The following is an 18,836-nucleotide window of genomic DNA, read 5'->3' as shown; positions in this document are numbered from 1 at the left end:
CAATTCTGTGCCCACATATTTGAAAACTTAGATGAAATGAACAAATTCCTTCAAAGATACAATTTGTCAAAGCTCACACAAGGAAAAGCAGATAATTTGAGGAGGTCTGTATCTACTAAAGAACTTGAATCAGCAGTTAACCTTCCAAAAACCAGTGCCAGATTGTTTGGCTGGTGAATTCTAACACATATTTGAGGAAGAAGTGATATCAATTATCTGCAGTCTCTTAACAGAAAATAGAAGAAGAGGGACTACTTCCTAACTTCTTCTGTGAGGCTAGCATGACCCTACTACTAAACAGACGAAGACATTGCAATAAAAGAAAACTACAGACATATTGCTCATGGGCATAGATGCACAATTCTGCAAGAAAATATTAGCAAATTAATTCCAACAGTGTATAAAAAGAATTATACAAAAATCACTTAATGTAGTCCATCACGCCAACAGACTAAAGAAGAAATATCTTAAGATCCTATCAGTAGATGCAGAAAAAGCAGTTGGCAAAATTCAGCATCCATTCCTGATAAAAACTCTCAGTAAACTAGAAGTAGAGGGGAACCTCCTCAACTTGGTAAAGAACATCCACAGAATATCTATAGCTAACATCATACTTAATGGGGAGAAACTAGAAGCTTTCCCACTAGGATCAGGAACAAGGCACGGATGTCCCCTCTTACCACTCCTTTTCAGCATCACTGGAAGTCCTAGCTGAGGCATTAACAAAAGAAAAGGAGATAATAGGTATATAGATTGGGAATAAAGAAATAAAACTGGGGAATTTTCCTGGTGGTCCAGTGGTTAGGACTTGGCGCTTTCACTGCCTGGGTTCAGTCCCTGGTCAGGGAACTAGGATCCTGCAAGCTGCACAGCGTGGCCAAAAACAAAAACAAAAAACAAAACTGTTTTTGTTCTCAGATGACACGCCGAAGAGTCAGTAACAACAAAAACCTGCTGGGACTAATAAGAGATTACAGCAGGGTTTCAAGATACAAAGTTAATAAACAATAGTCAATTGCTTTCCTGTATATGAGCAATGAAAACTTGGAATTTGAAATTAAAAACACAGCACCATTTACATTAACACACCCCCACCTCCAAATGCTTAGGTGTAAATCTAACAAAATATGTTCAAATCTATATGAGGAAAACTACATACTCTGATTTAAAAAATCAGAGATCTAAATTAATGGCAAGATCTTCCATCTTCATGGAAGATCTTCCATCTTTAATATCATTAAGAGGTCAGTACTTAAGAGTTTATTGCATGGGTAAACTTGATAGGAAATAGTTATAAAGCAGCTTAATTTTCTCCCACTGCTGCTTGCAAGGATGCTTTGTTGCATCTTTGTACCCTACCCCTCATGACAACTTGGGGCTCATCTTATAGCTTTATAGTCACTTTCACATATTGAAAAATTGAGTCCAGTCTAATCTAAACTTCCACCTTTTATCCAGTTCTAAGTGTCTTCCCTTTGCCCTGATCATACCTGACTGAGGCTAAGGAACCAGCAGTGGGAAGGGAGTGTGATTTACTCAGTTTGTTTTAAAATTATTTATCTAGGCACTCAGCAGGATTCAAGAGATGTACAAGATCATTCCTATTTGTGTTAGTACCTCCGATATACCTAAAGTATATTGCATGTAATACATAGTTTAGGGGACAAGCTTTATTTACATGAAACATTTAGTAGAAATCATTGCTGTGCTAAATTTGTGAACTAAGAGTTTGTGGGGATTCAGAAGGAGGGAGGCTATGTGGGTAGAATGGTTGTGATTGGGATGAAAGAGCCCGAAGGACAAAGGGCGAGTGACAGCTGGCTCTGGTGCCCGCTCCTCTCACATAAAGCTGTTCTTCCTTTATGTTTTTCTGGACTGGGTTTCAGAAGGAATTTAAAGAACTTTTTGCTGGTGACTTGCATTGTAAAAAAATGCAAGTCATAGAATCTGAAAAATCTCAAGAACAAGTAATAAAGTGTAATATTGTAGATGACATTAATGAACTAGAAATTTGCTGTGTTAGTCTTGAAAGATGGACTATTTACCCCTTGTTAAAGGTCTCAGTGTTATTTTTTTGCAAGGAAATAGTTTTTCCTTTATTGAAGCACAAGTTGAAAGACATGGGGCAATTTATTGTGATAGTGCTAGTAACTCTTAGAAGAGTGGATATCAGCATGTGTTTTGTATTCAAATTAATTGTGGAAATAGAGCACTGGTAATTTTGTCTTCTCTCTTTTGAAAGGTGGTATGTTGCAATTACAAACAGTAAAACAATGAACATCTTTATATATGTGTGTGTGTATATATATATATCTATATATCCTTGTGTACATATGCAAGTATATCTGAAAGGAATGCTTATAGCTACTAGCAACAAGAATTCAGTGTGTTTTTTTTTTTTTTAAATTTTATTTATTTATTTATGGCTGTGTTGGGTCTTCGTTTCTGTGCGAGGGCTTTCTCTAGTTGTGGCAAGTGGGGGCCACTCTTCATCGTGGTGCGCGGGCCTCTCACTATCGTGGCCTCTCTTGTTGTGGAGCACAGGCTCCAGACGCGCAGGCTCGGTAGTTGTGGCTCACGGGCCTAGTTGCTCCGCAGCATGTGGGATCTTCCCAGACCAGGGCTCAAACCCGTGTTCCCTGCATTGGCAGGCAGGTTCTCAACCACTGCACCACCAGGGAAGCCCTTCAGTGTGGTTTTTTTTTTTTTTTTTTTTTTTTCCTTCAGTGTGTTTTTAATCAAATTTTAATTTTTCTATAAAAAGTCTGGAGGAATGATGTTTTTATACATGCTGCAACATGGATGAACCTTGAAAACATGCTAAGTGAAAGAAGCCAGACACAAAATGTCAGATAGTGTATGATTCCTTTATATGAAATATCCAGAATAGGCAAATCCCTAGAAACAAATCAGATTAGTGGTTGTGAGGGGCTGGGGCAGTGGGTGGCAGAATATGGGGCACATAGGGGTATAGAGCATTCAATATGGTAACATATTTATTTATTAGAGCATTCCTAATACTTAAGAAATTCACATTTGTTATTATGTATTTGGTTTGGGTTTACTTTTTCATTCATGGTGAATTAAATTCTTTCAACTAAAGTAGTGTTTTATTTTTCCTTGCATATTCAGTTTTAAAAAGTGTCATTTGGTTCTGTGTTTTTGGTGCATAAAGATTATTTCCTCATTGTGGATTATAGCATTGTTCACAAAGTGCCCCAATTTGTCTTAGCACTTTTTGTCTTAAATTCAGCCTTGCCTGAGAGAAAAAAAAATGTGACAGGCTAACTTTCTTTGTTGTTAGCATCTGCTTGGTATGTCTTTATTTATCCTTTTGCTTTCAACCATCCCAAGTCACTTTGTTTTAGCTATATCTTAGTCTGTGAGAGTTTTCTTTTGACAGTTTTATTTACAATTATGATTTTAATATGTTTCATCTTTATTATCTTATTTTTGTAACTATTTGTGTTTTCTTGTGTTTTACTACATAGTCTGGCTCTTAGGGTAATTTGAAAGAATTATAATTTTAATTTTAGTTATTTTGTGGTTCACTTGTAACTTTAAAGGATACTCAACATCTCAAATTTTTGATTTAGCAACTTTAAAATAAAGCCAGGCTTATTGGCTCTGCTGTGGAGTGAGATTATTGGCTCAGTTACAGTTTACTTGTCTTCTCTCCCAGGATTTTGTTAGCAACGTGTTAGTGGTAGCTTTCCTTAAGGCCATTTGTACCCATCCCTCGTATGATATTTATTCCCTGTGGTCATCTTAAATTAGCTGAAGCCCATCAGCCTTAAATGAAAAGCTTGTAATACAGTTTGATTATAATGCACTAGTTTGAATTTAGGTTTAAATCTTATAGCTGGAATTCAAGAATATTTGCTTTTAACAACATATTTTAGATTTAGATTTAGATTATTTAGATTTATTTTAGATTTAGGTTTTTTCCGACCTCTGAAAGAGTGTCCTAGGAAAACCTTTTCTGAGCTGAAATGGCACAAAGTAGAGAAGCAGTTACTTTAGGACCCGTCTTGCTCACAGATACACAAAATCAATCGAGATGAAGCACAGGTGCTCACAGACACGGCTCACAGCTGTAGCGTCTTGCTGCTGAGATGCTGAGTGTGGTTCCGGGAAGGAGCTTGACGGGGCCGCTCTCACTGCTGGGGTGGGCGCTGCCTCTGTAACGCTCGCTGCAAAACACGCTGAGCTGAACGAGATTTTCGCTTTTCGCCTTTTTTTGGTAAAAGCGAAAATCCTCTTTGGATTTTGTTTGGTTACCAAAAACAGGTACTGAAGTGGGTCTTTCTAAAAAGTGAAGTGGTGTAAAGCAAACTTTAGAAATACCTGTATGAGGTTACTTGTGACTGGGTAACTTAGCTCCCAAATGCCTGGCCATTCTTGATCAGCATCAGGACTAAAGCCGTGTGGCCCCCAGTGAGGGCTGAAGCACCTGCTTTGGGTCAGCTGGCACAGAGGACATGCACCCTGTGCTTCTGCTTATGGGCTCCGGTAGCCTTGTTCTTCCTTCCCTGACCAGGGGAGAAAAGCTCAGTCTTTTCAGAGAACCGTGAGAGCCCATCCTCTCCCTTTTTATCAGCTGTACCTCACCTTTAGTGGTGGGGAGCTGGAATGACTTCCTTCTTTTTTTGGTTAGGAATTTCCTTTTGCCTCCACTGAATGTAGGAGAATAGGAGGCATCATTATGCTTGTTTTCATTTTACATATCCCCGTGGGTCTGTCTCTCTGATACACATGTGCTCATTTAGAGAAGGAGCACCTGCTCCTAGTCCCATCTTTGGAACTAGAAAAATAGTCTAACTAGTTCTGTGATTTTTTTTTTTTTTGTGTTCCAGTCTGGTATAGTTGTATGTTTATTTTCATAGTGGGTAGCTTTTATTTCCAAATTAGTAATACTTACACTTGTTTTTATAATTGTTAGCCTTCTACTCTTCTATGGATTGCTTTCCATTAGTCTTTTCCATCCCATGCCATGCATTTTGGTCCCTTGATTTCCGTTTGTCCATTAACTTTCATGCCTTCTCATCTACCACTTCTGCACAAACTCCTTGGAACTCCTGAAACTACTCTTCTCCACCTTTAATTACTAATTTAAAAAATCCTAAAACATGCTTTAGTCACAACTTTGTATTCTTCCAGCTTCCTTGGTCAAGTACTTTTATTGCAGCTGATTCTCTACCAGGAACCTCAGTTGATTGGCATGTCCACTCCTATCCATCACTTGGGTTCACTTTTCTTCCAATCCACTTAGGTTTCATGGCCCATTATTTCACTCACTCTTGCTAATACCCTAAACCAGTGGTTCTCAAATAGTGGTCTAGGGATTTCTGGGGGTTGGTGGTTCAAACCCTGGGAGCAGATGAGGTTACCTATGAAGAGCTTGTGGAATGAGAATAGATTTCTGGCTCCGCTCAGAAATCATAGAGAAGAATAATGTTTAAAGGTTGGCAGGAAAAGGGAAGCTAGTGATAGAGTCTGGGAGAATAATCAGAGAAGGAGGAAGATTGCTGACGTGCAAGTTGCTGCTTAGAGGGCAAGTGAAATGAAAGTGTAATTTGGCTGTTGGGACATCACTGACCACTGCCAGAAGCACTTTGAGTGGGTCAGTGGGCGTGAAGTCAGATAAGTGGTTGGAAGAGTGAGTGAGTGGTGGTGAAAAGTGGAAGTCCACAAGTGTAGGCTGTAAAGGGGAGGAGAGAGAATAGGTTATTTGTTAGAATCACCAAGCCTGTGATAGTTCTTGGGGACTCAACCTACATCTGCCTCAGCATCTAAGAATCAAGCTCTTGTGTTGTGTTGTATAGCATCATCAGGCTTCCTGCATCGCTTAGAGTCTTGGCTTGAGCTTGCCTGAAACTTTAAAGGCCGTTTCATTTCCCATTGCCCCTCACTTCTGTTGTGTTTCTCAAATCCATTTATTCTTCCATTCTCCTGCGTGACTTACATACTTCTCGCCCCACCCTCATGTGTAACTGATTTGATGAACTCTTTCACTGAGAAAATAGAAGCCATCAAAAGATAATGTCTTTGTGCTTCTACCACCATCTACTTACCCACCTGCAGAGGGACTGAAATGTTCTCTCAGTTCCTGCTTTTCCTCCACCTTCTTCTTTTTACACTGGATAAATTTTTGTATGTAGCCCCTCAACTTGAGCACATTTCTTCAGCGATTCTCCCTTTCTTTCTTGAATCAGAAGTAAGTACTGGATTATTTCAACAACTGTATAACTTTTCTCATCTTAAAAAAACCCCTCTCAGCAGTCCCTTTTACATTTCCTTTGCTGCCCTTTATCATAAAACTCCTGGTAAGAACTGTCTACTTTCATTTTGCTCCAAGTTTTCTCCTCGCTTAATCCATTTCAGTCAGGGTTTTCCCTTCCAGAAAAACAGCTCTTGTCAAGGTCACCGATGACCTCCATGTTGCTAACTCCATTTGTCAGTTCTCAGTGCTCACCTTACTTGGCCTTTCAGCAGCATTTGACGCGGTAGATAATTCCCTTTTCCTAGATAAACTTTCACTTGGCTTTCAGTACGTCGGTCTCTTCTTTGCTGCTGCTTCTCAGTCAGCTTTTGCTGATTCCTTCTCTCGAGTTGGCTTCTAAATATTTGAGAGCCCAGGACTCTGTTCTCAGACTTCTCTTCTCTGGCTATACTCACCACCTACAGTGGAAATCTCATCTAGTCTCATGGCTTTAAATACCATCTATCTGCTGATGACTCTTCTTTTTTTCCCCCTAGCCTGGTTCCTTCCCCTGAGCTGTACACATTTTTATATCCAACTGCCCATTCAACCTCTCCCCCTGAGTGAATAATATATGTTTCAAATTCAGCAATGTAAACTCTATTCTTATTTCTACCCCAAAACTACTCCTCTTTTGATCTTCCCTGACTCAGGAAATGGCAACTCTTTCTTTCCAGTTTCTCAAGCCAAGAACCTTATGTTTATCCCTACAAGTCCTCTAAGTCTGCTTTCAAAACATACCCAGAACTTGATAACTTCTTAACACCTCCACAGCACAGGTCTAAGTGACTTCTCCTCTGTATTATTGCAGCGAGTCCTAACTGGTCTCCCTGCTTCCGTCATTTCCCCTTTCTAATTTATTTTCCACATTGTAACTAGAGTGAGCCTTTTGCAGTATGTCAGATCATATCACTACTTTGCTCAGTGGATATTTACTGCCTAGGCCATGATCATTCTCAGCCATATGGCCGCCAACCCTTCTTCAGAAATCCATGCATAGGGGTGATCCCGAGCCTTTATCATCACCTGGAATGGTTTCATTTGAGAGTCTTCAAAATATTTCTACCATGGTCCACAGCTCCATTAGGCCTTTATCTAAAGCACACTTGATCTTTGACTATACTGAGATCTCCCATTCCTTCAGCCATCCTTTTTTGCCTGCCGTCCCCTAGATCTAATAGAAATTAAAAGGAATTTAATATTAAAAAAGTATCTTGTTCAACTGCTGTTTGTTTTGACATGTGGTTTAATTATTGAATAATCGCCCCCCACCCCACCTTGATTTGTGAGGTCTCGTGTATGTACAACCACCTGACATGGATTTTTATATGATAGAATCTGTTTCATTGATCTGTCAAGTTTTGGTGTCAGCACACTCTTTAAATGTTATTGAAGCTTTATATTAATAGTATGTTTTAATATTTGGTAAGGTTAGCAGCCTCTCATTGAGATAAAAATAAAAAAACTTTATTTTTCACAATTGTTGGTGATGGTCTGGTTCTTTATAGTTCCACATGATTTTGAAAACAACTTGGTCAAGTTATGAAAAGCAAAATGTCCATTGGGCTTTTTTTTCTGGAATGGTTTTAAACTGGGCTGACTAGTTTGTATAAGTTAATATTTCATAACACTTCTTATTAGCTAAAATTTTTACTTTGTGATAGATTAAATTATTTTTCCCTATGAATGCCAAAGATGTATCTTCTATTACTTAAAAAGATATGCAAAAAATGTAAATGATGTGTTAAATTTGTTTTGTTTCAGATCTGTTTCCTTCTCTTTGCCATTCTCTACATTGTCTCCTACTTCATCATCACAAGATACAAGAGAAAATCAGGTTAGTAGACACATTGTTATTAAAGCTTTGATTCTAATGCCAAGTGGTCTAGGCATGGTCCATGGCTATATGGTGCGCATCGGCATAGTTAGTATATTCAGGATGCCCGTGATGGAAGCAAGCAGTTGCGTGGTGCTAAGAGCCCTAAAAATAACCTCCAGGGAACCTTGACTACTCGCAGGGTCATCTCCTTAGACCCGAGCCCTTTTCTATCACCATTCTTATGTTCAACTAAGAATAGTCCAGGGCTCTTTACTTTCTGGGAAATTCCAGAGTTTATGAGGGTATTTGGTTCCCTGTGACTGGCTCTGAGTTTGAACATACCCCTCATCACCCCCACCCAGTTCTTTCTCTGACTATCAGAATATCTTTTCCTTTTCTGAAGCGGTATAGAATTTAGAGTCTCTGTAATACATTTAGCATTCAATTGTATAATTATTTCATACGTATCCTTATCTCACCAGAGGGACCACTGTATCTTTTCTTTTTTTTAATGAATTTTGTGCTGATTAATTCACAGATTTTTATGCCAGAGTTTTATAAGTAACTAACCAGTTACTTTACTGACTTCTGTTAAATCTCAGCTATTTTCTAGAAATCACAAGATTTCCACGTGTGATGCTGGGCTAATAGTTGGTGCCATGTGAATATTTAAGGATTTCATATATTAAAGCTTCTGTATGTTATTTTAAACTTGTCAGAATTTTGAAAGAAATCAGGAAATAGTGCTTGCTCTAGTGCACTACTTGGCTCTGTGACTGCGCTGAAATACTCCTTGGATTCTATAATCTCTCAAAATTTTGAAGACCTGGGATCCAAGACAGTATCTTAGCTGTTTTAAAAGATGTTTTGGCACCAGGTTTCATAGATTATGGACACAGAAGGAGGGAGAGATAGAGAATGAATGAATAATGCATTGTTTTAGAGGAGATCAGGGGATATGAGCAGGAAAACAGGGTGTTTATTAGATGCTTCTTAGAGTCATCACGGGAGAGGGTAGTGAGGACCCTGGACCTGGTTGGTAGAGGGTTGGCAATAGAATTGAAATGGATATGAAGCTATTAAAACAATCTTCAAGATATGGTGGTTGATTGGATGTGGGTACAACAGTATAAAAATTAATTGTGACTATGTTATTTTGTGGTCTCTTTGGTCGTAAAACTATTTTGGGCAGTCAGTAACTAAGAATGGAGATTGGACTAAGAGAATGGCCCAAATATGCCATTGTCACTGAAACAGGTGGGCGCTCAGAATTCCATAGACCTACGCGGAGGGCCTTTGAGGACAACCCCAGTTAGGTACTGAGGAGAAGGAGGGGCTGGGGTGTTGTGTAATATTTTTGTAATTGGATCATAGTTTCCTTAGCTGGTAAGATTACGTGGGAGGACAAAAAAGATGGCCAACAGCCATGAGAGAGGGAGAGGGTAGGGTGAAGAAGCACAGGAGCAAGGGCCATCTTGCTCCTACTTAAAAACGACAGAGAACTTGATATATTTCTGTCTGTAACTTGAATGAAATGATGAAGTATCAAGGCAATGGTATCCAAGGTGGTTTAGGATGATCCAAGAAAGTCCTCAATTACCATTACTAACGATAGACTCAAATTACAGAAAACTATGTGAGTTCTAAAATTTTGAATTTTAATTTTATAGTAAAAATTTTTTTTGGCTATTATCAACCAGAAAATTTCATTCATTAGCAATTTCACTGACATTGTATAACAATAAACTTGATAGTGGTTCTAGGGTTCTACTGAGTTTTATTTCCTTGAGCACTAAATATTTTGGAAGATTTTAATTTACATATGGGAGTTTTGTTAATCAGGATTTTTTGGTCAATCAAAACACTCTGTTCTTTAACATATTCTATCCTATCTGATTTAATGAGATTTAGATTTTGATCTGTGCTGAAATAAACACAGTGCTTTTTGAAAATAATTTCTATTCAATAATTGCTTCTTCAAGTTTATATTTTTGTTCATGCTTTTATTAAATTAATGAAACATTTTGTTGGAAGATAAAAGAATATTAATACCTTGAACATTTTTGCAGATGAGCAAGAAGATGAAGATGCGATAGTCAACAGGATTTCGTATGTATTTTAATGTTCAATTGTCTTGTTTCTCATTCTAAAGTCATAAATTTTCAAAACTTAATTTTGCCTTTTGGGCAGAAATATGGAAAAAATTCACTTAAAGTATTACAGCACCTTTATCAAATGTTAGTCCTATCCTTGGAAAGCACATATAAGCAAATACATGGATAATTGAGGATTGATTATCTCCTGTTAAACTTTACTTATTTAAGGAGCCAACAGATTTAATCTTCAGAGGATTTAACCAGGAAATGGGCTTAAGATTGGGAAAATTTCTGGGCCAAAGAAAGAAAGAAAGAAAGCTCTTGGCTGTTTGAATGGCCTTGGAACAGGGGGCAGACATCTATTCTGGTTAATTGAACATTTACCTACTGTGAGCAGGGAGATGGGCCCAGATGGTCCTCTTAGGTTCCTTATAGCTCTCTTTCTGCTTGTGTATGCTGATGATAGAGCCCAACTAAAGGGCAGACATGAATTCTTTCCCAGTCCTGCAGGTGTGAAGTACTTGTGAGATGTGCACCCCTCTCGGTTTAGTCTGCATTCCAATTTTGGTGGTAAATCTACTTAAATGCGTTTGTAGATCAATAATTTGTAAAAAGACAAGAACATATCCCATTGGATTTTACACTTGCATTGTGTTTTATGAAACTATGGCTGTTTCCTTGTGGTGGTGCCAGGGGGCGGCCTCACCTGCTTTACATGGCGGCTGGCGTGGCCTGTCTGAGGGGTTTGGGTTTCTCCCAGCAGGTGGTTTTTGCATCATGGTGATGTGCACAGATGCCCCCTTCCTGAAGGTAGATGTGTGTGCCCTTATAAATTCAGGAAGGGGAAGTGTGGCGGAGAAGGCCACCTGGGAGGGCGGCTCTGACCTAGCCTGTCCCCCTAGCTGCCCCACCCACTGGCCTGTTTGTCTCCCACTGCCTTTCTTCCCTTCTGTGGTGGAGTGGGTGAGAACCGAGGAGTCAGGCAGAGCTGGGTTCACATTCTGAACTCAAGATTAACTTGAGTTCAGAAGAGATTGAGAAAGATTCCTTTCCTCCATATGTGAGCTCGAGCTACCACCTGCTTTGTAGCATGTTGTGTGGATTAAATAACATACGCAAAAAAAAAGTCAGGGGGTGCTCGGTGCGCGGCGGGTGTGAGCTCAGGGTTGTTGTACTTCTCCCCCAACCCTCTTTCCTTGCCCGCCCTCCTCCCACTGAAGAGGAAGGAGCAGAATGAGATGCTGTGCTTAAAGGAGGAGAAACAGTGGCCCAGCGTTCTGAAAGAGTTCAGACAAGTCCCCAAGGGTAGGTGATGGCCAGCACCGTCTGGCCACCTGAGGGAGGGAGGGTTCCCCGCGGCTTACTGCAGCCCCGCGTCAGGCTGAGGAGTCTTTCCCTGGCCTCTCTCACCTCCCTTTAAACCCACCTTCGCTTTCTCTTTTGCTCCTTAAAGGCCTTTGTTCTGTCCTCTGTTTGTATCCACTCATGCCCCCAAATTCACTCTCTCTGTTCTTTTCAACCCTAAATTACATTTTCTCTCAGCTGGTTGTTTGATTTGATTTGGATCAAAGCGCCTAACTTGTGAAACTGCTTTTAAGGATGGCTTGTCCAGGCAGGAGGGAGGCCTGGTGCGGGGGTCAGAGCACGAGGCGGTGAGCTGGTGTTGACTCTCAGGATTTGAGAGGAGAAGGGAAGTTTTCCTGCAGAGGGGAATCCAGGCACGATGTTGCCCCAAGGGGGTGAAGAGGGGCACCCGCTGCGTTGGGGAGTGCTCTGTCACGGGGACTCAGAGCCCACGCAGGGTGGGAAGGGTGTCCCTGGTGGATGGCCTGGCCTGGCTGTCAGTGCTCAGGTGGGGAGGGTGTTCACAGGGCAGGGCAGTCCAAAATGGGGCTCACCTGAGCACATGGTGCCTCCAGGGTGAGGGGGTCAGTGTGGCAGGAGGCTGTTAAAGACAGTGGGGACCACTTACAGTTAGGGAAAGCGGGAAAACGACAGTGAACACTAAGTTGTTGTGGTGCAGTTGGAGGTATCTGTATGGACTCACGTTTTTCAGTATAGAGTTACTGAACCCAGTCTAGATGTAAAGTGTGGGTACATGTACATGTTTGTGTGTATATGTATACCTAGTGCATACTTAACGCCCCTAGAGCTGCCTCTCCACTGCCTGTCCGTGCTCACCTGGGAGCATGACACCCCAAGAAGCAAGGAGTATATTTAGCGCCCAGATTTTTGTTTCCACTAAAAGGAATCAGTGCTCCTTGGGGGGAAGGCTGATTGCAGGGCTGGGGTAGGGAAAGTTCCAGGCTCCTTTCGTCCATCTTGTAGTGCCACAGTGCAGGGAAGTGCTCAAGAGTGATGGCGGCACATCACGAAGACAGGGAAGCCTTCAGGGGCTTTCACACCTACTCAGGGACAATCTGAGCATCACAATCAGGATTGTCATGGATCTAACACAGGACAGAGCAGAGCAATCTTGAGTCCATACAGATAGACACCAACAAGTGAGTAACTTATTTGACAAGGAACAGGATATTTTCCTAGTTCCAAACTTAACTTCCCACAAAGGGAAGAGGAACTTTAGAGTGGAGAGCCTTGGCAGACGGCACCTTGGCCAGTGAGCAGAGACCGCGACCAGTAATGGGGCAGACAGACATCCTAGGCCACCTGGTAGCCTGTAGAGAGGAGCGTGAAGCATGGCGTCTGTGACTTTCCTGGCTTGTGGACATGTCAGACTCCACAGAGCCAAAGCTGGCTCCCTCATCTCCCTTGCCAGCCCGCTCAGCTGCAGCCATCCCCGTCACAGCTGATGTCACAGCTGATGGCTGCTCCACCACTCCCACTCTCAGGAGGTGGTCTTGGTCATCCCTGAGCCCTCTCTCATCCCACACTGGGCAGTCCTGTTGGCTCTGTCCTCAGAATCTGCTCCGTTTCAGAAGGCGACGTTTCTGAGGTTGCCTTCAATTCCGAGGCACACTGTTTCATAGTTGTGTAAACAGTGACGGCTGCCATTTTCTGACTTGACCCAGGGCCTTACCTTGAGGACCCCTTGCCAGCATTTAACTCTGTCCCGTCAGCCTTTTATGGATAGTTCTCCTCACAGCTACTCAAGGGCAACAGGGAGCATGGTATTACCTTTTTTTGCATGTCTAGGGTCAATCACAATACCTAAAGTGCAGTAGATTCTAGAGGGTTTTTTAAAAAAAATTATTTTTGGCTGCGTTGGGTCTTCATTGCTGCGCGCGGGCTTTCTCTAGTTGCGGAGAGCGGGAACTATTCATTGCGGTGCGTGGGCTTCTCATTGCGATGGCTTCTCTTGTTACGGAGCATGGGCTCTAGGCACGTGGGCTTTGGTAGTTGCAGCACACGGGCTCAGTAGTTGTGGCTCGCGGGCCCTAGAGCGCAGGCTCAGTAGTTGTGGCGCACAGGCTTAGTTGATCCGTGGCATGTGGGATCTTCCTGGACCAGGGCTCGAGCCCGTGTCCCCTGCATTGGCAGGCGGATTCTTAACCACTGCACCACCAGGGAAGTCCCTAGAAGGTTTTTGACGTAAGATCCAGTATTATATTTTCGGTGACCATATATATTTAGGATTTTCTGGGTCACTTTTGATTTCAAAAACTTCATCTGTTTGCCCTCATAAGCTTACTCCTTGGTGAGATTACATCTCCCAGCTTCAGACCTGGAAGCCATGGTTAGCCTTCACTGCTGCATGCGGATCAGTGTCATGAGCACCAAGAGAGGAGGGACTGACTTTACTGAGAGGAGCGAGAAGGGAGCCGCTGAGGAGTGCTTCACGGGGCAGGTGACGCAGAGGGGACCCAAGGGAGAGGGCCGACTGTGCCCAGGGCACGGAGCCGGAAAACCCATTCACGTTGGGGGTACAAGGAGGTTAGGTAAGCCAGCCTGTGTGTGGGAATCTGTCGTGGCCAGAGGAGCCTGGAAGGGCAAATTGGGAGAGCTGTGCAGGACCTGGAATGGCGAGATCGTGGATGTGGTCTAAATTTTCATGTTGGAAGAAGGAAGGAATGGTAGCGACAGACTTGTGAGGACAGAAACGAAGGTTGCTTGAGGCACTCACTGGTGGGTAAGTGCTGGAGTTGGCAGTGGGCCTGGGGCGAGGGTGTGTCTCTGCTTTTCCCAGGAAACGTGTTGTCCATTAGCAAAACCCGTTTGTAAGGCTTTTTCTGTGTCTGAACTGAATTGTATTTTTGGTGTGTATCATATGGTCTGCATTAAAAAATTTACTAGCGATTTACTGAATGGGAGGTTTCATGGTTATTTTCAGCTTTTAAGTAGGAAAACGCTTCTTTTGGTTGCCACAAGATGGCATTGGCCTCAAAGTTACTCTATTAGATGTGTATTTTGAGCGTTTAGTATGATTTTTCCTTATATCTTCTTACATGTATTTTCACATTCTTTCTACATTAAATTTAATGGAATGAATATTAAGGTTTCATCTCTAATGTCAGTGAGGTTCCCTTTTCCTTTGCCATTTTAGTCTTTTAAAATAATCTTTAAAAAATTAGATATAAAATTTTAAACATTTGAGACGTGTAACTGAGAAAGCCCCCTGTAGTCCCACTCTCCTAGGAATTGTTATATATTATGCTAGATTTTTAAATGTACCTCTATTTTCCTGTGTGTAAATATGCACTTTGTGGGGGGGGCGGGGGAGAGCATGTTTTATATTTATTGTCCATGCTTTTCTTCGTGTTTTTATTTTTAATTTATTTTAGACATCTTTCCATATTAGTACGTATTAGAGATATTTTATATCAAAAAATGACCAAATTGTGTTTTAAATATTTAATGTATAATTTTAATAGTTGCCTACAGTTTACTATATAGTTTATTTAACCTTTACCCATTTTAAGAGGTGGTAGACCAATAGGTTTGTAAGTTTCTTCTTCCTGAAATAACCATTTTCACGTAATTCTTTTTTCATACTGTGTTCACAAGCATTTTTTCACCTGAGCCGGTTTTTGGGTTACTGTTAGCATATATTGCCATAGTTGTTAATTAAATGCAGTTGTGAAATAAATACTTAAATTTAAAAGAGGAATGAGACTACAATTTATTCTTCGTAAAATGTGGGAAGTATTCTGTCTCTAGTGTATGTCTGCTTTAGGCCGACTCTTTAGACTTAATGGTTTTTTCACAGAGTAAGTTTTAGAGTTGGTCTAGTTTAACTTCCAGGACCATATGTATATCACTTGTCTTCCAACTACATGTACGCAATGAAATGCATATGTAATTCTTTATGGATTTAAAAAATTTAAGAGTTTTGATTCTATTCTTTTTGAATTATTCCCATATTCTTTGCGTTTTCCAACCACTGGTGACAATGATGCTCTTCTCTTCCAGGTTGTTTCTGAGCACGTTCACTCTAGCAGTTTCAGCTGGGGCAGTTTTGCTTTTACCCTTCTCAATAATCAGCAATGAAATCCTGCTTTCTTTTCCTCAAAACTACTATATTCAGTGGCTAAATGGCTCCCTGATTCATGGTTAGTATATATTGCTTAATATAATCACAATTAATGTTTTAATTTTCTACTGTACTATATTTAAAATTTTTCCTTTTCTTAGTTTCTTTAATAATTTGCATCTTCCTTCAGTAAACCATTTGAGTCTTTAATAAAATCAGAAAACCAGATTTTACTTACTATTCCTATTCGTAGTTAGTTGTGAAAGGCTTTTCTACAAGAAGCAGTTTTTATACTGACTGTGATTTTGATAAATACATTTTCATTTAAATATTTAGCAAGAGAATTTTGGTTTATCTGGATATGTCAGAAGAACTCAACCTCCATTTAGGATCTAAAAAAAAACCCCACCATAGTTTCTATTTTATTTATTTGCTGTTAGTTTCTTTAGTCATTTCAAAATGCATGATAGAAGGGGGAAAACTCTTTTGTCATGGACAAACTTTAAAATTAATGTGGCTTAAAAAAGTAATGACTTATTTTGGCAACATGGTATATTGCCTTGAAGCAAAATAGACCTGAATTCCAATCTTGGCTCTGTCATTTTCTGGACATTTTTAGTGAGGTAGGACATTTTAATTTTAATTTATAAAATATATTAAAAAATCTAATACACATATCTCTTTTATATGTTTCATTGTCTTTTGCCCACTTCTTTTCATATTGAATTATGTTATCTCTTTATATGTGAAATACATCAGCTATTTATCAGATTTTTGTAAATATGTTTTTCTAGTTGTTAGTTTACTTTTTAATTTTGTTTTTTTTTGGTTACAGAATTTTTGCATTTTTATGTTGTCCAGTCTTTTTCTTCCTTTGATTTCTCTCTTTTTGTGTTTAGGAGATCCTTTCCCTTCCTGAGATGTGACAAATACTCCTTTTTTTTCTTGTTCTTTTAAAAATGGTTTTGTTTACACTTAACTGTTTAATCCATCTGGAGTTTATACAGATAACTACCTTTTTTCTTCCCCATTTGTGTGTGTTTAAAGAAATACATATTTGCTGTAGAAAATTTGGAAAACAAAATTTATAGTGAAGAAAATTAATATTACTTAACAATCCTACAACCCAGAGAACTACTGTGGATACTGTGATGACCTAATAAACCCTTCAGTGTTGTGTGAGTGCACATGTGAACACATAACCAAATAAATAATGAAATGGAACCCTACTGTACTCACTGTCGATTTGTCTTTGCACCCATCATCATATAGTGGGGAGGTTTCCATGCCTGAAGTACTTTTCTGTGCTATTTACAATATTGCCTAGAGCCATTATTATCATGAATTGTTCCCAGTTTTTTAGTTTAAAAAGCTACATTGTACATCTTTACAAATTAATGTTTGTCTTTAGGACAAATTTCTGCAGTTTACTTTCCCAGTAAGCATACTTTAAAGGTTTTTGAAAAGGTATTTCCCAATTATTCCTCAGAAAAACTGTCTGATTTTTGCTAGCAGTTCCACTTTCATGTAGTGTGTGAGCATCTCTATTCCCAAAATGTATCTTCACCAGTTTTGGGTGTTAGTTAAAAAGACCTACCAGTTCAATAGATGAGAAATTTCCGATTTTAAATTTACATTTCTTTAATTACTAGTGAGGGTGGACATTTACAAAGCACGTTTATAGGTCATTTGTATTTATTTTTTAGTAAATTGCCTCCCTGTATTTCCTTTGCCCATTTTTGCAGTGTTTTTAAGTATTAGCTAGCTATCAGGTTAATTGCAAACATTTCCTTCCCAATTGTCCTTTAATACTGCTTATCCTGTCTTTTGACAAGAAGAATTTTAACATATTAGTCTATCACATACTTTACACTGGCCTTGTGGTTTCTGTCAGGCTTCAGAGTCATTGATGCTCTGAAGACCAAATGAATTCAGTAAACTTAGGACTAACTATTAAGTGAATAAAGAGAAATTACTGCATTTTTGTTGCTTAGCAATTGAAAAACTCAAGCAAATTAAGGTTTTTACTGAAATTGACGCAAAAAGTAAGCCACCTGCTGAAAAGTCACTATGAAAGGCAGGAAACAACCTGGAAAGTAATGGTGAGTTGAAAAATATATTTATCAGGATTTTTCTGGTGAATTATTTTTAGATGACAGTGCTGTGTGTTATTAACCGATACATAGATAATATATGATTTACAAATGTTTTTTGCATATGTTGTCTGAAACGTTTGTCGAAGACTATTCCTTCTGGCCCTAGCTTTCTGTAAGGCTGTGGGTTCTGTGGGCATACATTTTTGAGGGTTGAGCTCCAGGTGTTATCACTAGCAGTGCAGGCGGTCTCAGGCCAGGCTAACTAGTATTATGAGTGAACTGGCCTTTGTTTCCAGTTTTACTAAATAGAAATTGTATGATATACTTAATGACCTTCAAATACTCTAAATCAGAGCCATTTCTTTTATTCTGTTTATGGACTGGAAGTGAGAGCTACCAGTATATGACATGCTATATATTTAATGTTGGAGGCATTAACCTGGGAAGTAAATGTATTTGTTTGTGTTGGTTGTCTTTCTCATTATAATGTTAAGGGGTGTAAGCTCAGGCATTGTACCTTGTTTATAAATCAGGGCTTAGAACAGTGCTTCCCACATAGTGGTAGCCCAGTAAACATCTGTTGAGTGAGTAGATAAACTATAAACAATAACTTTAACCTCCAGGGGACCACATCAGCTGAAAGTTGGGGAGCTAGAGGAAGAGCCGTCTAAGTTATATCATTGCTTCTAGATGTATTCTCAGAAATTGGTCTTGGGAAGCCTAGGCCGTCAGCTCTGGACATTGTTCTTGAGGGTTTTATGACCCCTGACTTTGTTTCTGCTTCTAATTTTTTGGTAGATCTGTATCCTTTACTGCATGTAGTGAATTTCATAAAGCTTCCTATTTATCTTTCTCTTCTGAATTCATAGTTTTTTTTTTTAACCTTGTGGATGACATCCAAGGGAGTGTTTATTTCCTTAGATTGTCTTGGGGTTGAAGATTTGTCAACCTCAGATATGCTTGCTTCTTTGCTTTTAAAAAATTATAACCATTAATGGGGCCAAACTGTCATAAGGGAGACCCAGGAGAGCCCATGGGATAGTTCCAGTATGAGATTGAAGGCCTCAGTGGTGACAGTAGCCAGGTCAGCTTTGGAGAGTGTAAGTCTGTGTCGCTGAGCCTACGCATAACCTCC

General features: G+C 39.9%; 1 protein-coding gene across 2 annotated transcripts in view; it reads left to right on the top strand.

Moving 5' to 3' along the window:
- Nucleotides 1-18,836, top strand: part of LMBR1 (limb development membrane protein 1) — a 143,300-nt gene that overhangs the window by 17,846 nt on the left and 106,618 nt on the right. For both annotated transcript variants that reach the window (XM_068549764.1, XM_068549765.1), the window contains exons 2-4: nt 8,027-8,099; nt 10,151-10,190; nt 15,545-15,684. In XM_068549764.1, the coding sequence (XP_068405865.1) occupies nt 8,027-8,099; nt 10,151-10,190; nt 15,545-15,684 (253 nt within the window). The remainder of the gene's footprint in view (nt 1-8,026; nt 8,100-10,150; nt 10,191-15,544; nt 15,685-18,836) is intronic.

Source organism: Eschrichtius robustus, chromosome 8, assembly GCF_028021215.1.
Source record: "Eschrichtius robustus isolate mEscRob2 chromosome 8, mEscRob2.pri, whole genome shotgun sequence".
Lineage (NCBI taxonomy): Eukaryota > Metazoa > Chordata > Mammalia > Artiodactyla > Eschrichtiidae > Eschrichtius > Eschrichtius robustus.
This window is presented reverse-complemented; position numbering and strand designations above follow the sequence as displayed.